The sequence below is a fragment of the Aedes albopictus genome, chromosome 2, assembly GCF_035046485.1.
Source record: "Aedes albopictus strain Foshan chromosome 2, AalbF5, whole genome shotgun sequence".
Lineage (NCBI taxonomy): Eukaryota > Metazoa > Arthropoda > Insecta > Diptera > Culicidae > Aedes > Aedes albopictus.
In genome coordinates, this window is record NC_085137.1 from 23,197,925 (window position 1) to 23,218,692 (window position 20,768).

Here is a 20,768-nt window from a genome sequence, read left to right on the forward strand (position 1 = left end):
ACTCCATTCATTGATCAGCGACATGAAGGAAACTTATTTGCATAATTCCCAGGCGGGAACACGTGGGGCTGATAGTGAGTAAGTGCACCAGGCAATGACAGCATCGAATACCCATCTAAATTGATCGATTCCATTATCTCCTCCGCCAATGTTCCGGTGTCCCCTGACAGCGGCGGCGGCGATGGATGCGCAAATTGCAAATGGATAGTAGTTTTGAGGCCGTGACCCCCCGCGACACATGGCTGATCGCCCATCCACCACCCCCGACGACGACGACGACGACGACGTCGTAGTCGTCGGTATTGTTCAAACAACAATTAAAACAACTTCATAGCACTGCATCGCCGCCATCCAAGTCGCCGTCATCGTCACGTCACATCGGTTGCATCGTCAAACCGATTAAAAGCAATCAATTGCGCCGATTCATTTGCGATTCGGTCGTGACTAGTGGCGTGTGTGTGCGCACGCGCCCCAAGACACGGATCGTTGAGTACAGTGTGCGCGAGCGCGGGTGGTTTGGAGGAGTACCCATTGGCTCATTCATCGGTTCGGTTTTGAAAACATTGAACAACAATTTACGTTTTCAGCGCGGCGCGACGAAATGCCACTCGGTTGAAGTTGATAAGAGCTTACATTACCTACACTTTGGACAAAGTGTGTGACGATATGCAGTCAACAACAAACATCTTCGATTGTTTTCATAGCCATCAACTTGCAGTGAAGATCCATTGGCGTAACTAGGTAATTTCAATGGACGGTATTATTCTTTTTCTTGGCGTAACGTTCCCACTGGGACAAAACCTGCTTCTCATCAATGGTTGCCCTAAGGAGTCGAAGACGGCTCTAAATCGACAGAAACGTGTTTCCTTACGCAATGTTGATGCGGCCTTTTCAATTGTTGATCTTTACATGCAGCGGTGACGTTGCACAGTGCACATAACAATTAGTCTGAGACACGGTTATGGATCTTAAACTTAAAGATGTGTTGAGCAAGCTTGATCTTGATAACATGAAGCTAGTGTACGACTTTTTGAAACAGAGACGAACCAGCCAAGGGCTGAATGTCTCTTAAATAGAGACAAATCAATCAATCAACTTTTTGAAACAAGCTGAAGTTTTTAGCTCTTAAAGTCTTGTTGTACCGCTTGTTCACCTCGTGTCCCTTTGAAATTCGTATGTATCGTTACAGGTTGTCGCTTGTCCACTCCAAGTTTGTCCAGCAGCAATACCCCGGGTAAAGGCGAAGAACAAACCAAGGACAAAATAATAACAAATTTTGCCATCATATCTCATTTTATCATTCTTATGTTATTTATGGATATCACTAAATAACTCGCTAAGAACAAAAAATGTAATCATTGCAAAATTTGTTATTTCTGAGTTATTATTGAATAACAATAAATAATTGAATAATTACAAAATATGCAATCATAGCAAAATAAGTTATTCTGAGCATCCTAAGTAAAATAACATCCTAATTGCATATTTTGCAATCATCACTTGTTTTGTTATTGATGAGTTATTTAGTATTTATTTTATTTTAAATAGAATATTTATGAAGAGCAAATGTTGTTATTGGTTTGTTAGAAATAAGAGCTTGAAGAATAAAAAATAATAACTCACTTTGTTCCAGAAAAAAGTTCTAGTAAGTTATTTTGTTATTATAAGATCAATCCAAGGGCAAAACATTTCAGAACTTACAATAAGGTATTTTTTTAAACATAAGAACAAAATTAAAAATTATGATGATCTTATTTGAAATAACTTATTGTGTTCTTACTTTGTTCTCAATAACTCGATAATAACTTATTCAGTTATTCTCAAAACAAACAAAATTAGTTATTTTTGAGCTATTTTCCGGTACAAAGTCAGTTATTATTTTTGTTCTTTTAGCTCTTATTCCCAAAAAAACCAATAACAAATTTTGCCATTCAGCTATTCATTTTTAATGGCAAAATTTGATATTCGTTAGTAATTTTCTTCTACCCGGGACGTCAATCTATAAAAAATAATTTCTGTCTGTCGGTCTGTCTGTCTGTCTGACCGTTATGGATTCGAACACTGCTGGACCGATTGGTTTCAAATTTTGCATGTGGGTATTTTTGAGGCCGGGGGAGGTTCTTAGCTTAGTGCGGGACCTCTCAGGTCTCTGGAACGGGGGGCTCCCATACAGATGACTTTGCGGAGGACGTTCCTATGGGGCTGTACGTCAAAAAACATAGTAGGCAGGCAGTACGACGTTTGCCGGGACAGCTTGTGTACAAATACATTTCTAGTACAAATGACACAACTCACAAAAGATTGAATAATGCATTATTAAAAGAAACTATGCTTCACCGTTTTCAACCAGAGGTTGCACATACTGATTGGTGATCATGGTAAAATCAGAGCTGATTACTCAAGGTTTCCAAATTTCGGCGTCCGTATGTTGCTTTGCTCCGGAATCCAATGAAATGACTGTATTGTACCTTAGGAACATAATTTGGATAATTTTTCTTATGACATTTCTTGGTTAAGAAATAAGAAAGCATCGACGAGTGAATCTTACACAACACACATATTTTTGCTTACAAGAGTGGTTAAAAGTACTCTTAATCAAGCTTTATCTTAAAAAAAAAACTGTTATTCAGGCAGTTCTGTTCCTTGGGTTGTTCCTCTCAAATGCATCTTTTTGTTGAAAAATCTAGCAATCGGCCTCAGTTTTTTTTTCTCATCATAAGGAAATCGCGTCCTGGTAAGGCGTAGTATGAAAAAAACAACTTGTTGGAAAATGCTCATCATGCTTAAAGAATTACTAAGAATTTTCATAGGAACCCTTAGATGGATTAATAAAAAATCTATAGAGAATCCATAAAGAAAGTAATCTCTGCGAAAAAAAAAAATCAAAATGAATCCCTGAAGAACTTAAAAAAAACTCTTATCGCATTCTTGTAGAAATTTCTGGATTCATTTTTGAAAGAAGCTCTTGAGGAATGTCTGAAGGAATTTTAAGCGAAAATTTTCGAATAAAATTCATGGCATTATATTTGAAAAAAAAACTCCTTGCAAAACTTTAACGATTCTATTGAATTATTTGTAAAAGAGCTCTTAGACAAAGCCCCATAGTAGTTTTTTTAAAGAATCCCTGGAGGAATATCTGGAGAAACCAATAGATGAACATCTGTGGAGTATTAACTACTAAAAGATTTCTGAAGGAATTCCCGTAAAAATATATCTAGAGAAATTTCTGAACGGATTCCAGAAAAAAATATTAAACTATTCACATGGAAGAATTTCCGGAGACATAGAGCAGTGGTGCTCATCCTGCGGCCCGCGGGCCGCATGCGGCCCTCCAAGCCTTAAGATGCGGCCCGCGGAGTACTTTTCGAGGTACAGAAATTTTTTAACGATTTTTTGGAATAACTCGTTAGTTTCTTAAAAAATCCAACAGAAAAGTTTAAGCTGATCAATTTTCACAGTGTTAAACACAAATAAAATGTTAAAAATACAAAAAGAACAATCCGTTCCGGTAAGATTCGAACTCACGACTCCGAAATATTCCGGCGTCGTATAGCTAAGCCGCAAAACCAGTCACGAAAAATAGTTCTGGTGCCACGGTGCCACTGTAGCTGAAATATCTCAAACGACTTTAGAAGAAATTCCTGGATCAACTAAATATATTCTGAAAACTACAAACAAGATTCCAGGATCAATTGCAACAACGCCTGAGGGAAATCTGAACATTAATCTTGAAGCATTTTTAAAAGATAATTTTAAGGAAACTGTCAGAAATAATTGTAAAGAATCTGAAGCAGAAAAGATCCAGAGCATCTTTAGGATAAAATTCGATGGCAGCATAGGAGCATCCCTGGAGGCACTTTGGGAAATATTTATGAAACATTCTGGTTTATGTTGAAGTTCATAGAAAACTTCAAGAAATTTTAAAAAAACTTCAATAAAAAATCTTTAGCTGCAACTCCAGAAGAGACTTATGGAAATACTTCACTAAAATCTTCGAGAAACTCCAGGAAAATTTCTAGAGAAGCTTCAGGAAAAATCCGGAAGCTATTCTAGAAGAAATACTTGGAAAAGATTCATGAAAAATTCGTGAAGTAACTTCAGAGCAATTGCAAAGGTAAATCCAAGAAAGTTCTTGGAGACATTCCAAAGGAATTCTAGAAATACTAAAAGAAACTCCAGAAAATTTTCTGAATAAGCTATTTTAAGATAAGCTGTTAAAGAAATTGCTTGAAAATCTCCTGAACCAACTCCAGAATAAAGTTCAAAAGAAGACCCAGCATTTTTGGAGCGATTCAAAAGAAATTCTGAAGAAAGTGGCTTCAAGGCAATCTAGGCGACTCTTAAATTGTTTGTTTAAATTTTAATTTAAAACTCAAACAATTTTCTAAAGCAAGCCTTTGAATCTAAATTGTGTTTTGTTTTCCTTTAAATACAAAAAACTTGAAGTTCTGCTAAATATATTGTAAAACCATAAAAGTCAATTTTTGTCACTTAACGAAAAATAAAAACTACATGAAGCAAGTTTGACCTTTCACAAGTTCTGAACGGATTAGATTTTCAATAAATGTGTTGTAAAATGATTATTATTGTTGTTTTTGTTCATCGATATTCTATGCGGCCCGCCGGACGATCCCGAATTGTAAATTTGGCCTGCAGTATCCTCCAGCCTGAGCACCACTGACGTAGAGGAATAGCCGGAGAAACTTATAATGGAATCGATGTATGAATTTCTGCACAAAATCCTAGAGGATTTTTTGCCTTTCTCGTACTCTAAGTGTACTGGAAAGGCTATATGTTCACTCCAAAAATGACTTTTTGATAGAAGCCTCGGAGGGTCGAGACACATATACCAATCGACTCAGCTCGACAAATTGAGGTGAGGTCTGTATATGTGCGTGTGCGCGTGTGTGTATGGTTGAGTGTGAACAAAAAAACTCACATCACTTTTAGGTAGTAAACCTCAACCAATTTTAATGGCCGACGGTTCATTTGACACGGGATCTAGACCCTTTGAAAATGGTTCGGATCGGTTCATCCGTTCCGGAGTTATCGTCATTTAGGTGTTCCGGATCGGTACCCCAGGAAAGAGCCAGAAATGGAAATGCTACAAACCCATGCATGCGACACATGAAACTGCGACATTTTCCATAACCTGATCAACGGCAAGCAGGAAGATAGTCTCAGTCTATAACTGAACCGGTAGTGTTCCGGAACCGGTTCCGGATGTCCCGCCGGAAGTGATCAAATATAGAAGTGAACTAAACCCATGCATGCGACACCTCAAAATACGGCTTTTTCTGTAACCTGATGAACGTTAAGCAGGAATATTGTCTAAGACCATATCTGAACCGAAGGTGTTCTGGAACTAGTTCCGGGTGACCCGTTGGAAGTGGCCAAATATAAAAGTGTACCAAACCTAAGCAAGTGACACATCAAACAGTGGCATTTTCGATAACCTGATGAACCGTAGGCAGGAAAATAGTATCAGTCAATATCTAAACCGGTAGTGTTCCGGAACCAGATCCGGGTGTCCCGCCGGAAGTGGCCAAATAAAAAAATGAACCAAACCCATGTATGCGACACATCAAATAGTGGCTTTTTCGATAACCTGATTAATGAGCATGAAAATAGTCTCAGAACATATATGAACTAGTAACTAGGGAATACTCACATGAGAAATGGGAGAAGCAGAATTACGGAATGTTTGTTACGCCCTTTTCAATTTTTGGTCAATAAATACCAACCTATGCATGCGACACATAAATTCGGATCTTTTTAGGTAACTGTTATGGGTATAAATAAGTATTTGTTACAATTATAAGACAGAATAATTGTTAAATGTGTTATAAATTCTATATTCGTGCGTTCTTTGTGTTATATGTTTTATTTTAACTTGTAAATATTCCCCGAGTTTTAATACACATTTATAGGGTTCTGGAAAAATAGAGGCCCATGAAATGCAATCCAATATTGATTGCCAACTTTCAGGTCATTTCGGGCAGAGGTCAAGTACTAGAGGCAAAAACCTTTCCCTGCCACGGACTTCAAGTTATTGAGCTCAAGTGTCGAAACCCGAAACGGGATGCCCGATAAGGATTAGTTTTCCTAGACAAAACCAAGCTATGAACTCAAACCTATGCATGAAACCTCGTCATCCTGTGATCGGAAGGAGTTAGTTAGTTAGTTAATTTATTTTCGACACTTTACACATTAGTGTTATCCATCTGGAGGACAGGACACATTTATGTTATGTGTTGTGCTGCGTCAATTTGTGATGTTCCTGCATTTGTATGGTTCTATGTGTATCGTGAAGTGTTAATACTTTGTAATAATTAATTTCTTTTATTTATGTAACATAACCTGCTGAAAAATAATCTCAGACCATATTTAGGACAACCGGTAGTGTCATGGAATCGATTACGGGTGCCCCGCTGGAAGTGGTGAAACGTAAAAATGAACTATACCCATGCATGCGGCACATCAATAGTGGCTGATAACCTTATTCTGGATACATTCTTTCGAGAACTTTAAGTGGCATAAAAATAACTGAATAAATCTGAAAAATAACCAATAGGAAATCTCCAAGAGAATCTCTAAAAAATTCTGAAGGTACAACTAAAAGTTTTCCAGTCCAGAAAAATCCCTTGATCGAATTCTTAGAGGATTTTTTGAAGAATTCCGTCAAAGACATTCGTTAAAGATTTTTTTTTAAGAAATCCTTGGGAAAATATATGAAAATATCTTAGAAAATATATGAAGGATTCCCAGAAAGAATTTCCGCAGTAACGACTGGAGCAATTTCTGTGATAATCCTTGTGAAAATTTATGAAGAAATTCCTGGACGAATCCATGAAGCAATTTTGAAAGAAATTCATGGATTTTGTGCTGAATGAAACCATGAAGAAATTTCTGGAGTAATTTTAGAATCAATGCTTGTAGATTTTTAAAGAACTCTTTGGAGAAGAGTATATAAAGAACATTTTGAAAAAAAAAATCTAAACAATTTTCAAATTTTCTGCATCACTAAAAGAATGTGTATAGCAATCCAAGGAAGATTTTCCGAGAGAACTCCTGGAGGAAGTGCAGGGGAATACTTGAAAATATTTCTGGAATCTCTAGAACAATTTTAGAATAGCCCCTTGAAAAATTTCCAATGTAATTCTCAGAGGATTTTTTTTAGCAAACCGTGCAAGATTTTTATAAAGAAACTCAGGAGTAATTTTTGGAGACATTTCTACAGGAATCTCTAGTGGAATTTCGCAAAGATATACTTAGAAGAATTTCTAGAGGTTTTTTAAATGAATCTTTAGGGAATTTTCTTAGTGAAGCTCTGGAAGAATTTCTAAAGAAATTTTAGAAGAACTTAAAAAGGAATATATGGTATATTTTATAGAAAATCTTTGAAAGACTTGAGTGAGGAATCACTAAAGATATTTCTCATTAAATCCGTGATTTTTTTTTTGTAGTGCAAAGATTTTTGTAGGAGACTCTGGAAGAATTTGTAAAGGAATCCATGGAGGAATTACTGAGGAAATCTGTGAAAGGTTTTTTAATCTTTGGATGAAAAACTGAAGAAAACTCTAAGAAATTCTGCTGAAAAATCCGACGAAATTGTTGGAGGAGTTTAAAAAAAAATCCTTAAATGAGTTTTCCTGCAACACTTGGAAGATTTTCTATAAAAATTTCCCCGGAAAATTCCTGGAAAACCCCCGGAGGAATTTCTGAAAGAATCTGTGGAGAAAAATTCCGAGTGAGTCCCTGAAAGATTTTAAGAAAGAATCTCTGAAGAAGTTTCTGATGGGATCCCTGGAAGATTTTCTGTAAGAATCTCTGGAAGAAGCTCTTAGAAAATCCATGAAAGATTTTAAATTTGATTACTTGGCGTAAATTCTCGATTTATTTCCAAAAAAAAACAATGTTTTATAAAATGCTGAGGATGTTTTTGAAGAACTTAATGGAATTTCAAAAAAAACGTGCATGTTTTATAAAAGAGTTCATTATTAAATCTCTGGAAAATCCTACCTAGTTGAATATCCAAAATAAAACTTTTTTTTAAATTTTTAAATTAATCTGTGAAGGGGAATTCATGTAGTTTTTATTTGGAAAAATCCCTTGATTATTTTCTTAAAACCCACCGGAAGAGTTTCTGAAAAGGACATGGCGTTTTCTAAAGGCATTCTAAAGGCAGCAGAAAGTTGTGGATAAATGTGTAGATTTTGTAGAAGAATCCCCAGCGGGGTGTCCGGCCATTTGGCCAAATAGCGTTTGGCCGAATGCCGTTTGGCCGAACGCCATTTGGCCGAATGCCATTTGGCCGAATGGTCGTTTGGCCGAATCATGTTCGAAGGAATTTTTTGACATAGAAATATTTCCTTCTTTTAATCATAGGCTATTCTTTCTAGTTTTGACATTGAGGGATTAGTCGGCATTGGAACTGCCAATATTTAATCAAAGCTTATTCCTTCTTTGAATCATAGGCTGTTCATTCGAGTTATACTGATGCGGAGAACTGTGGCATGATAACTTAAGTTCATCATTCATTTTTCGGCCAAACAGCATTTGGCCAAATGGCATTCGGCCAAACGACTCTTTCGGCCAAATGACCCGGAACCGCGACATTAACAATTTCGGTACATTTTTGATTATCATTCATTAAACTTTTTGTTGGCGAACCACTGTGCAGTTTTTCGAACTCGAAGGAGTGAGTACACGGTACGCCCTTCGCAATAATCATCCGTCATGCGTTGACGGCTGATGAAGAACTGTCATTGGGCACTAGCAAGGAGAAACAGTTTTTTGAGATCACCAGTGTAGTAACAAAGTTGTAGCTAAAGATAAAGATTACTCTAAACTTAAAACTAATTTGAAAACTTATTCTACTTGAATTTATTTACTATTTGTGCTTTCTAAAGGTAAAAATGTGTAATACACGATTGAATTTGTTAACCTAAACTTAGAACTATTATCACAGGTAGAATTACAACGAAGAACACAGTGAGGACAAAAATAACCTAGAATTTGTAAAAGAACACCAAATGTGAGTAAAACTTATTCCTAAATATGCTTAAAATTAACATGCAAATAAAATTTCTAGCTTTGAAGCTGTGTCAAACGGACCCGCTATCAGGATTGTTCATTTTCCGTTCGAACTGAAAGTTCTTCCCAACAAAAATCTTCAAAGATTTGCGATTGTTTCGAAGCACATGTGGTTGCCATCCGAACAAAGGAACAATGGATCCATCGGACAGCCACTGTATAATGTGCAACAGACCGAACAACGCCAATAATCTGGTCCAGTGTGACCGCTGTGACGGGTACGTACATTATTCGTGCGCGGACGTGGGAGACTCGATTGCCGATCCCGATCGGAGTTTCACCTGCAAGAGGTGCGTCGAGAGCGATGAAGTCGTCACTGTTTCATCCCACCGCACGAGCCGCAGCTCCCGGCGAACGTCACATAGTAGTAGCAGCTCAGCACGGGTGGCTCTGCGGCTGCAACAGCTTGAGAAGGAGAAACAAAACCGTCTCAGGGAACTCGAAGACGCCGAGAAGTTTCAGCGACTGCGGCGTCAGGTCGAGGAGGATTTCGAGAAGCAACAGTTTGCCATACTAGACGCACAACTGCAGGATGAGGATGAACTTCGCAGCGTCAAGAGCAGGGTGAGTTCCAGGCAAATCCGCGATAGTACCAGGAAGTGGGTCGGTGCATCGAGTCAGACAGATGGAGTGAACAGTCAAGTAGCTACCACGTCGGCTCAAATCGTATCCACAAGGCCAGATGGAACCCTGCGTAGTCCAGCAGATGAAGCCGAAGACCAAAACGCATCAACAGTTGTCCCCGAAGAAGTGCTGCAATACGCATCGGCCGAAGGCGGCCAAGAAATTGAATCGAACATGACGACGAGCGTCAGCAACGTTCTTGCAGAGCAGCGGTTTCGTTCTACGGAATTCACAGTAGCAGCCCAAGAACCTATGTCCCACCATGGCACGGAGGTGGACACGTCCGCCGGGGCTATTCCGTCATCCCGCAAGCATACTGGAGTGTTTGTTACTGGTGAACTGGAGTCCGAAGAACGGGTACCGCAGAAGGCAAGAGCAGCCCATACGAGGACCAACGCAGGTATGACGTCACGCGCTGGTGGTGTACGAGGTGCGTCACCTACCGGTTCAGGTTTGTCTACTGAGAGCCAGGTGAGAACTAGCGTTAGTACGTTGCACGTCAGATTGCAACCTATACCAGAAGTAGGTCAAACCAGCACGCCTTCAATACCAACAATAAAACAAAACGTAGGTAGACAGTCAGGGCATAGACAAAGCCATAACAATCTAGCCAAGCCAGGAAATCAGTTAGGAGCAGGTCAGGGTCATTTAGCACTAAATCATTCCCTGGGCACTGTACCAACATCGGGTGAACCTCCCCCGGGGTTGAATATAATGGGTCAAATACCGTCGTCAAAATCCGCGCAGTTTTTGCCGGAAAATTATTTATTTATTTCGTCAACCGACGTAGACTAGTACATTTACATATACATATTTTTTGTTTCTTAATGCTATAGTTTAGTCTAAGAAATACATAAAAAATATTAAAAAATTAAATTAGGATAGGTAGTGTATTTATAATGTTTTTAGGTGTTGGGACTTCGAAGACTGTAAAAGTATTTTCTAAGGTTATGCCGAGACATTGTAAAGTCAATGGTTTCGCAGTGTTGATTATAAATGTCCATCATTCGATTAAGAGGCCCAAATTTGGCGTAGTTTGTTCTACGGTGGTTTGTTATGAATATGTTTCGATTTCGTAGTTGCCGAGAAGGTATGTAAAAATTTAATGAGGATAAGATTTTTGTTGAATCAATACGTTGTGAAACGATATCGTTAACAAAAGAAACCATTGCAATTTCACGCCGCTCTTTCAATGTTTGTATGTCGATAAGCTTGCAGCGTGCTTCATATGATGGAAGTGGAAATGAAGTCCAACCTAATTTACGAAGAGCATATAATAGAAATTGCTTTTGTACTGATTCTAATCTTTCTTCGTGCGTGATTGAAAAAGGAGACCATACAATGCTGCAATATTCCAGTATTGATCTTACATATGCAATATACAGAGTTTTGATTGTGTATGGGTCATTAAAGTTGTAGCAGAAACGCTTAATAAACCCTAGCATGTTATTAGCCCTGTGAATTATTGTGTTGTAGTGGTCTACGAAAGTAAGCTTAGAGTCTAAGATTACTCCTAAGTCTCTTACTCTTTCACATTTTTCCACATTTTGATATCCTAATGCAACTGAAATGTTTGGTGTTGTTCGTTTTCTGCTAAATGATATTAAGTTGCATTTTTTTACATTTAATTCTAAAAGGCTTTTTTTGCACCATACGTAGAATATGTGAATTTCATTGTGGATTCAAAACCAGCCATTTCATTTTGCGAATCAAAACCAGCCGCGATGCAACCGTTTCCCGGTCAGAATCAGTTGAGTGTTCCGAAATCGTCCGTCGGTGTGCCCGGTCACAGTAGTGAAGTGAATCGTTTGTTTGTGCCTCCGGTGGGACAACAACAGTACAGTGTGCCCGATCGTCAAGAAGTACAACCACCGTCCGGTCGTGAACAGTGTACAGTGACAAGTGCTAGAGACCACTCTGTGATTCAGCCTCCCCCCGGATACGAGAACTTTGCGAGGAAACCAACTGCAGCAACATGGAATCCAGCGTGGCCATCGGTTCCGCATCTTGGAGCAATCGGATATCAGCCACCGATCCAATACCAATCAACGTACGGCCAACCAGATTATGCTCTGAATTCTACGGAGTATTTGTCGTCTACAGGCGAGGGGCTCTCCCGAACTCGTCTAGATTGGAAACCCTTCCGGTACATCAGACATACCCGGAACCAACGACACAACCAAACCCTCAGCACGGGATGGATCAGCGTGGGCAATGGCAGAATTCGAGCCAATCGCAACCTCGTCGAGTACCGAGACTTACAGCAGAGCAACTGGCCGCTCGCCAAGTTATTCCGAAAGAGTTGCCCGTGTTTGCTGGAGATCCACAGGACTGGCCGCTATTCCTGAGTTCCTTCAACAACTCGACAGAGGCTTGCGGCTATAACGACGCTGAGAACCTGGCGAGACTCCAACGATGTTTACGTGGACATGCGTTGGAAAGCGTGAGAAGTCGATTGCTGATTCCGGAGTCAGTTCCATACGTGCTGGCAACCCTGGAGCGATTGTATGGCAGACCGGAAGTGATTATCCATTCCCTTCTGAAGCGGATGCGCGAAATACCCTCACCCAGGGGTGATGACCTGAAAACCCTGATCAAGTTCGGAATGGGCGTGGGGAACATGGTGGAACACATGATACTAGCCCAACAACATCAGCATATTAGCAACCCAATGTTGCTGCAAGAGCTGGTAGACAGACTTCCGCCGACTCTGAAACTACAGTGGGCTTCCTTTAAGCGTAACTACCACACAGTGAATTTGGCGACCTTCAACGACTTCATGAAGGACCTTGTTACGATGGCCAGCGACGTGACTCTCCTGACTGGTATAGGACAACAGCCGGTGGAGAAGCAGGAGAAGCCGAAACGAGAAAGAGCGGCGAAGGAGAAGCTGTTCGTACATCAATCTTCATCAAATACATCGGGGTCGTCTGGGACTGAATCAAGTAACCCCACCGTCAAGCCCTGCGTGCACTGCTCCAAGACAGACCATCGTGTTGCTGAGTGTCCAGACTTCAAGCGACTGAGTGTAGACGAAAGATGGAAGGTTTTGCGACAAAAAGGGCTGTGTAGAATATGCTTGATCCCTCATCGTTCATGGCCTTGTCGTTCAAAACAAGAATGTGGAGTTGGAGACTGCCGCATGCGTCACCACGCTTTACTACACCTGGCCAAGGTGCAGACTGGAACAGTTCCAACATCAACGCCGACGGAAAGAAACATCGTTCATCAAAACCACCATTCCGTTACCTCTTGTGCTTTGATGCGTTACCTTCCCGTGACGCTGCACTACAACGGAAACAGCGTAGAGGTCTTCGCGTTCTTGGATGATGGATCTTCATCGACGATGATGGAAGCAGAGGTAGCCAAACAACTGGGTGCAGTGGGACCGGCTGAGCCGTTGTGTCTGGGCTGGACTGGAGATATTACGAGGATCGAGAAAGATTCCCAGCACGTCAATGTCGCTATTTCCGGGCACAACATAGCAAACATGTTCCCACTGAAGGCAAGGACGGTTGGCCAACTAAAACTGCCAAGCCAAACGGTGGATTACGAGGAACTTTGTCTGGGTCATCCGTACCTCAGAAAGCTTCCTTTGTCAAGTTACACCAGTGCTGTTCCTCGTCTCATCATCGGTGTAGATAACGCTAAGCTGATCAGTACACTGAAAAGTCGAGAGAGTAGAAACGGAGAGCTGGTCGCGGTCAAAACGCGGCTCGGATGGAGCCTCTTCGGAAAACATACCGTCGGTAGTAGTCCAGTAGAGTACGTGCACACGCACCAAGAGTTACACGGCGCAGACACGGATTTACACAATCTGTTCAGGCAGTTTATGGCGGTCGATGAAGCGAGCGTCAACCAGAGCCCACTATCGGAACAAGACAAGACAGCGTTGGAGATATTACAGAAAACTACCCGAAGGATCGACGGTAGGCTGGAAACTGGCCTGTTGTGGCGAAACGATGAACCTTCCCTTCCGAATAGCTACAGTATGGCAGTCCGTAGAGCGGAAGCTCTGGAGCGTAAGCTGGCGAAAGATGAGCAGCTACGAGAGAAAGTCAAGCAACTGATTCAGGAGTATGTGGCCAAAGGATACGCTCATCGAATTACCGCTGCCGAGTTGGAATCGTCAGAACCGGGTCGGGTATGGTACTTGCCACTGGGGGTGGTGAGAAATCCACGCAAACCGGAAAAAGTCCGTCTTATTTGGGACGCTGCAGCCCGATCAGAAGGTGTTTCGTTCAACGACCTGATGCTGAAAGGGCCGGATCTGTTAACAGCGCTACCATCTGTTCTGCTGCGTTTTCGCCAAAAAAGCGTAGCCTTTAGCGGAGACATAAAAGAAATGTTTCACCAATTCCGGATTCGGCAAGAGGACAGACAGGCACAACGATTTCTCTTCCGGGAGCACCCTGAAGAACCTCCACAGATCTTCGTGATGGATGTCGCCACGTTTGGCGCTGCGTGCTCACCTTGCATCGCTCAGTACCTGAAAAATAGGAACGCAGAGGACTACAAACAGCAATATCCTGAGGCAGCCCATGCCATCGTCGAAAACCACTACGTGGATGATTTTTTGGATAGTGTTGATACGGTCGAAGAAGCAGTGGAGCTTATCGAAGATGTGAAACACGTTCACGCCATGGCTGGAATGGAGATCCGGAATTTCGCATCAAATTCACCTGCAGTTCTCGAGCGCATCGGGGAAGTCAGCGAAGCTGAACAAAAGCTAATCAAATTGGAGTCGATCGTCGAAAGAGTTTTGGGAATGGTGTGGAAACCGGAGGAGGATATCTTCACGTTCGAGTTGGACCTGAAAGAAGAAGTACGGAACATTGTGCTGAACAACACGACGCCTACGAAGCGCCAAGTCTTACGGACCATAATGTCTCTTTTTGATCCGTTGGGTTTGGTAGCGCATTTCATAGTGCACGGCAAGTTAATCATGCAGCGCATCTGGAGAGAAGGCTTAGACTGGGACGAAGCGATTAGTGGCGAAATACTAGAAGACTGGCGTAGATGGAGCGGACTGCTGCTGAAGATCAACGAAGTTGGCGTGCCAAGGTGTTTCTTCTCCGGTAATAGATCAGTATGCAATGGCGCCGAGATCCATATGTTTGTGGATGCCAGCGAAAATGCATACGCTTGCGTTGCGTACCTGCGAAGTTCCGATAACGGGATCCCACGATGTACGCTGATAGCGGCGAAGACGAAAGTAGCGCCGCTGAAACCGTTATCCATTCCACGGTTGGAATTGCAAGCGGCTCTTATCGGGAGCCGTTTACTGGACACCATATGCAAGGCTCTAACAATCCCTATCTCGGCACGATATCTCTGGACAGACTCTACAACGGTCTTGGCGTGGCTGAGGTCTGAAACACGGCGTTACCATCAGTTCGTCGGATTTCGAGTTGGAGAGATTTTAACTACGACCACCATCGGCGAGTGGAGGAAGGTTCAGTCAAAACTGAATGTTGCTGATCAGGCAACGAAGTGGAAGGACGGACCAAGTTTCAACCCAGAAGATTGGTGGTACTCCGGCCCAAGTTTTCTATCCGACACGACGGAAAAATGGACTGAACATACATCGGAGGATTTCGTAACAACGGAAGACATGCGATCAGCGTTCTTGCACCATCGAAAGCTGCATCCACCGTTCATCGTAGCTGTCGAGAGGTTTTCCAAATGGACAAGATTAGTACGAGCTACAGCCTACGTTATCAGAGCGGTCAAACGGTTCCTTGGCCTAAAGGTGAACGGACCGTTGGTGCAGGAAGAACTGCAGAGTGCGGAAACACTGCTGTGGAGGCAAGTGCAAAGGGAAGCATACTCGGAGGAATACTCTACGCTTCTGTACAACAAAGAACACCCTCGTGAAGAACCTCGGAAGTTGGAGAGATCGTGCGCCCTGTTCAACATGTCACCGATGCTGGACAGCAATGGAGTGCTGCGGATGAACAGTCGCATAACTGCAGCCCCTGTTGTATCCACGGACCTGAAATACCCTATCTTTCTCCCGAAGGAACATCGGGTAACGGAACTGCTTGTGGAAAGCTACCACATTCGTTTCCTACACGGAAACAAGGAGACGGTATTTAATGAATTGCGGCAACGTTTCCAGATACCAAAACTCCGTTCGGTTGTATCGAAGGTAGCCAAACAATGTGAGTATTGCCGTGTGCGGAAGGCGACTCCCCAAGAGCCAATGATGGCACCATTACCCGAAATTCGGCTAACATCGTTCATCCGACCGTTCACTCATACCGGAGTGGACTATTTTGGGCCTGTTTTCGTGAAGCAAGGACGTAGCACGGTTAAACGATGGATCGCTCTTTTCACGTGCCTGTCCATCAGGGCCGTGCACCTCGAGGTGGTCCACAGCTTATCGACGCAGTCGTGTGTCATGGCCATCCGTCGATTCGTTGCGCGCAGAGGGTCTCCCGCAACTTTCTGTTCCGACAACGGAACCAATTTTGTGGGCGCGAAAAACTTGCTTCGGAAACAACTTCGTGCGATCGGAGAGTGCTGTGCAACAACCTTTACGAACTCTGACACACGATGGCTTTTCAACCCCCCACTCGCCCCCCACATGGGAGGATCATGGGAGCGTTTGGTGAGGTCAGTGAAGGCGGCAATGTCGGCAATTGCAGATCATCCTCGCCACCCCAGTGACGAAGTCCTGGAGACAATAGCTCTGGAGGCAGAGTCCATCGTGAATTCCAGACCACTGACCTACGTCCCGCTGGATCATGTGAACCAGGAAGCACTGTCGTCCAATCATTTCCTGCTATACGGAACGCAAGGCATCAATCAACCAAGTCGGGATATTGAGAAGGAGCAGGCACCACTAAGAGACAGCTGGAAGTTGTCGAAGTATCTCGTCGATACTTTCTGGACTCGCTGGGTCCGCGAATATCTTCCCACGTTGACACGACGTACCAAGTGGTTCCAGCCAGTGAGGCCACTGAAACCAGGGGATCTGGTTATTGTGGTAGAAGAAGGAAAGCGGAACGGATGGGTTCGTGGAAGAGTGGTAGAAGTTCTATCAGGGAAGGATGGCCAGGTGCGCAGAGCAGTTGTGCAAACAGCACGAGGACTGGTCAACCGGCCAGCAACGAAGTTGGCGTTACTGGAGGTAAAAGGGGTGCCGAAAGACGAGCCAGAAGTACCGGAGTCTGGCGTACCGGAACTACACGGGCGGGGGGATGTTGGCGAACCACTGTGCAGTTTTTCGAACTCGAAGGAGTGAGTACACGGTACGCCCTTCGCAATAATCATCCGTCATGCGTTGACGGCTGATGAAGAACTGTCATTGGGCACTAGCAAGGAGAAACAGTTTTTTGAGATCACCAGTGTAGTAACAAAGTTGTAGCTAAAGATAAAGATTACTCTAAACTTAAAACTAATTTGAAAACTTATTCTACTTGAATTTATTTACTATTTGTGCTTTCTAAAGGTAAAAATGTGTAATACACGATTGAATTTGTTAACCTAAACTTAGAACTATTATCACAGGTAGAATTACAACGAAGAACACAGTGAGGACAAAAATAACCTAGAATTTGTAAAAGAACACCAAATGTGAGTAAAACTTATTCCTAAATATGCTTAAAATTAACATGCAAATAAAATTTCTAGCTTTGAAGCTGTGTCAAACGGACCCGCTATCAGGATTGTTCATTTTCCGTTCGAACTGAAAGTTCTTCCCAACACTTTTGATCGTTCGTTTTTATTTTCTTCCATAGATGCTAGATTACCACTAGATCACGTCACTTTGCCGAATTACGGTAGCAGATGTGCCGAAAAATTAAGTGAAAATTTGAGATTTTTTTATGCACTTTCAGAGAAGTAACAGCTAGTTAGCTATTTTTTGATAAGTGAAAAAATAGCTTGTCCCGATCATTTTGTCTATCCCCTGTAGATCACGGGTCAACTTTGGAATATAACTTAGACCGGAGATCGTCAACAATCAGGAATCCTCTTATAAAATTAGGCAAGACTTTTATCAATTATGTGTTCAAGAACATTTTGGATAACATTTCCAATGGTACTCCATCATTGTTCTATTCAAGTTATTCGAAATCAATTCATGAAACCTGGTTCATTTGTCGTGCTAACTCCTATCAAGTACATATAGGTGTCTAGTTTTCCAGATAATGGTTTCGTACGATATACTATCCTGATATATAAACAGCTAGGGGATAGACAAAATGATCGAGACAGGCATAATTTTTCTTATTCAAAAAATGGTCAAAGAGCTGTAACTTCTTGAGTGTGTCAAAAAATCTCACTTTTTAACTTTATGTAGAATGACCCGATCTTTTCCAAATATGGATCACTAATACACAACTAGTTGATCAACTTAAAGAAAAAAATTGAGAATATTTGATGCATTTTTCGAAAAGTTACAGCTAGTTGACCATTTTTTGAAACATGGAGATTTTGCCTGCCCCGATCAAAACTATGTAAGCTATCACATGACTACCCAAGTAACCACGAGGCACTATAATTCACCTGGGAACTCATATAATGCTAATAAGTAGCTGACACGCTCTATATTGGCCGCTTAATAGCCAGGCGAGCGAAAAAAGGCGAAATATAGTGCTAATGGTCACTTGGGTATTTTTATTATTTTGGTTTTATAATTTAAAATTCAGACGACGAACATTCTAGGGAGTGGCCAATGAATGATAAAGGGTCTATGAATGCTTAGTGTGAATTACCCATTTTGCGAAATAGATATGAATGATTAAATAAACAGATTCTTTGACGAAATTCTACCGGTCATCAGTTTTATTTTCTTAAAATTTGTCAAAAGTTCAGCATTAAACTTTGCTGGCATCTTCGACTCGTCAAAATTCAGTAAATATTGCACGGTGTTAAATGTAGATACTTTTCGTAATAGTTTCAAATCAAGTTATTTACATTTTTTGGTGTTTGTTCAACTTTGAACACAGTTTGCAATAAATTACCAAAGATGATTAGAATCCTATTTTCTTCTAACCATCTTTGATAACACTCATCATTATATTTTCCTTTTCCATGAGAGAGATTCTTAAAATTTGCTGAAGCATCATGAACCCTAGACAGAGCCCATCTCCCCGGTCCTACGCCGTTGTGAAAAACTCAGGTGCTAAAAGCGATTGACTGAAGTGCTATTGTAGAAGCGAAGTGGTATCGTTATTTGAGCACGTTGTAGCTTACTAAGTCAACAACTTATCGCTTACTATAATGCTGGCCATCGAAAGCAAGGGGATCCATATTTACTCCAGTATGCTGATCGATCGAGTTATGCAAGAAGAGCCTATCGTCTTATCCCAATTGATGGCCTGGCCAGCCAATTTCTATCGAGTGCAGCGCACGTGAAGTTCGACACTTGTGCACCACTCAATGGCGCGGGTTGCCCAATTAGTGCGCCTAATAATGACAATACAGTAGAAAAACTGCTCTTCTCGGTGCAGTGCAGTGGCGTACGCCGCAACAATTAAATGTAAGCAATTAGACACTTGCTGCTCGGTGTGAAGAGTCATCACCATGCTGCACATCTTCATATTTATTGCTGCCGTTGATGATCATCGACGGCCGCAAATTTGGAGCACGGAAAATTAGTCAATTCGACGGTTGGTCGCGTAACACTTTGAACCATATTGATGGCAATGCATTTACGGGTCACTTCAAGCAACGGTTTTAGTTCAAGTGAGTTATGATTGCGAAACTGGACAGAGACTTCGTCTGGTAATGCTCTATAATCCCCTCTGGGCATCACAAGAGCCCCGTTCAAGGATCGGTCAATTTGTAATAAGATGCACTCCATAACTTATGTGCTTACCGCGCCTGGCGTCTGCGCCGAATCATGCAAGAACTGCAGTAGGTGCAGGTCAGTCTCCAACGATAATCCCGCTGCAACACAGGTAGTACCCTAGCAAGGTGCGTGCCTACAACAGCAGAAGCAGAAGACATTTGACGACCCATCCAATTAAAACTGGTGTAATCCGATACAGCTGTCGGGTTGCATTCCCAGTCCAACGTTAAATTAATAGTAGTTAATTATGAGTTATCGTTCTGCCACAACGAAACGGTTTATCGACGGTTGTAATCTTCTTCATTCAGCACCTACTACCGGAGGAGGAACCCCAGCCTCACGTATTGCAGTCCTCGGTGAAGCTTCATTAAACAACCATAGAAATGCCATTTGTGTCCGTCGTCGTTGTCGTTACTAGCATTAGGGTACCGACTATGGTGACGACGATACCCAAAGAAGTTTCTTATCAGCTGTAACACAGTGCACAGTGCTAACTGAACCGCCGCCGCCCGGTTGATGGCAAAGGATGAGGCGCAATAATACAATTTTCCGCCCAATTAAACTATTTGTGTCTCGTTATCGAGATGCACCAACTGTGGCGAGGTGTGTAAGTAAGTACGTATCTAGGACGTGAGTGACTGTCACGGTAGATGGTAGTGGAAACCGAACGAGGAACATGCGACGAAATAGAGAATGTGACGATTGCCATCGTTAATCTCCACTTGTGCCACAAGTAATATAATGATGTGGTTTCGATGCTTGTGGTATTAGTCGACGTTTGAACTGGTTGTTATACCAAGGGATCATCTCTGACACTTACAAGAAGTAGCCATGTCAGAAGTAAATTTGAAAACAGTCCTTAGGTTTTGAAAAGCTACACAAAAAATCACTATCTAACTGGTCTTTGACGGGACTAGGGATGTAGTCCAGCCGCTTTAAGCAATTTGCCTAATCTATGACTTGTTGAAAGAAAACTCCATCCTGACCCATTTAGTTTGATTGCTGAAATAAACCACTCGTCTGACTTTCGACACAAACTATCACAAACTGCTACATTCTGTGAGCCACAGCAATACTGAGCAACATTGTTCCATTTATCTATCGTGTAGACATGTGTATGGGCAATAAAAACCGAACCTCTCAACACGAGCTCGCTAGATTGATTTACCCTGCAATAAATCATGCCCCTGTTGACTGATATCAATTACCAACGCACAATCCAACACAACGCGTTGGTGCACCGGAT

General features: G+C 41.9%; 2 protein-coding genes across 4 annotated transcripts in view; one reads left to right on the forward strand and one right to left on the reverse strand.

Moving 5' to 3' along the window:
* The window catches only part of LOC109623404 (beta-1,4-glucuronyltransferase 1), a 416,723-nt gene that overhangs the window by 196,609 nt on the left and 199,346 nt on the right, over positions 1-20,768 (reverse strand). The gene's annotated exons all lie outside the window — the stretch shown is intronic.
* Positions 9,232-16,969, forward strand: LOC134285987 (uncharacterized). The gene is made up of 3 exons (XM_062847551.1): positions 9,232-10,171; positions 11,440-11,770; positions 11,824-16,969. The coding sequence occupies exons 1-3, from the start codon at positions 9,232-9,234 to the stop codon at positions 16,967-16,969; spliced, it is 6,417 nt and encodes a 2,138-aa protein (XP_062703535.1).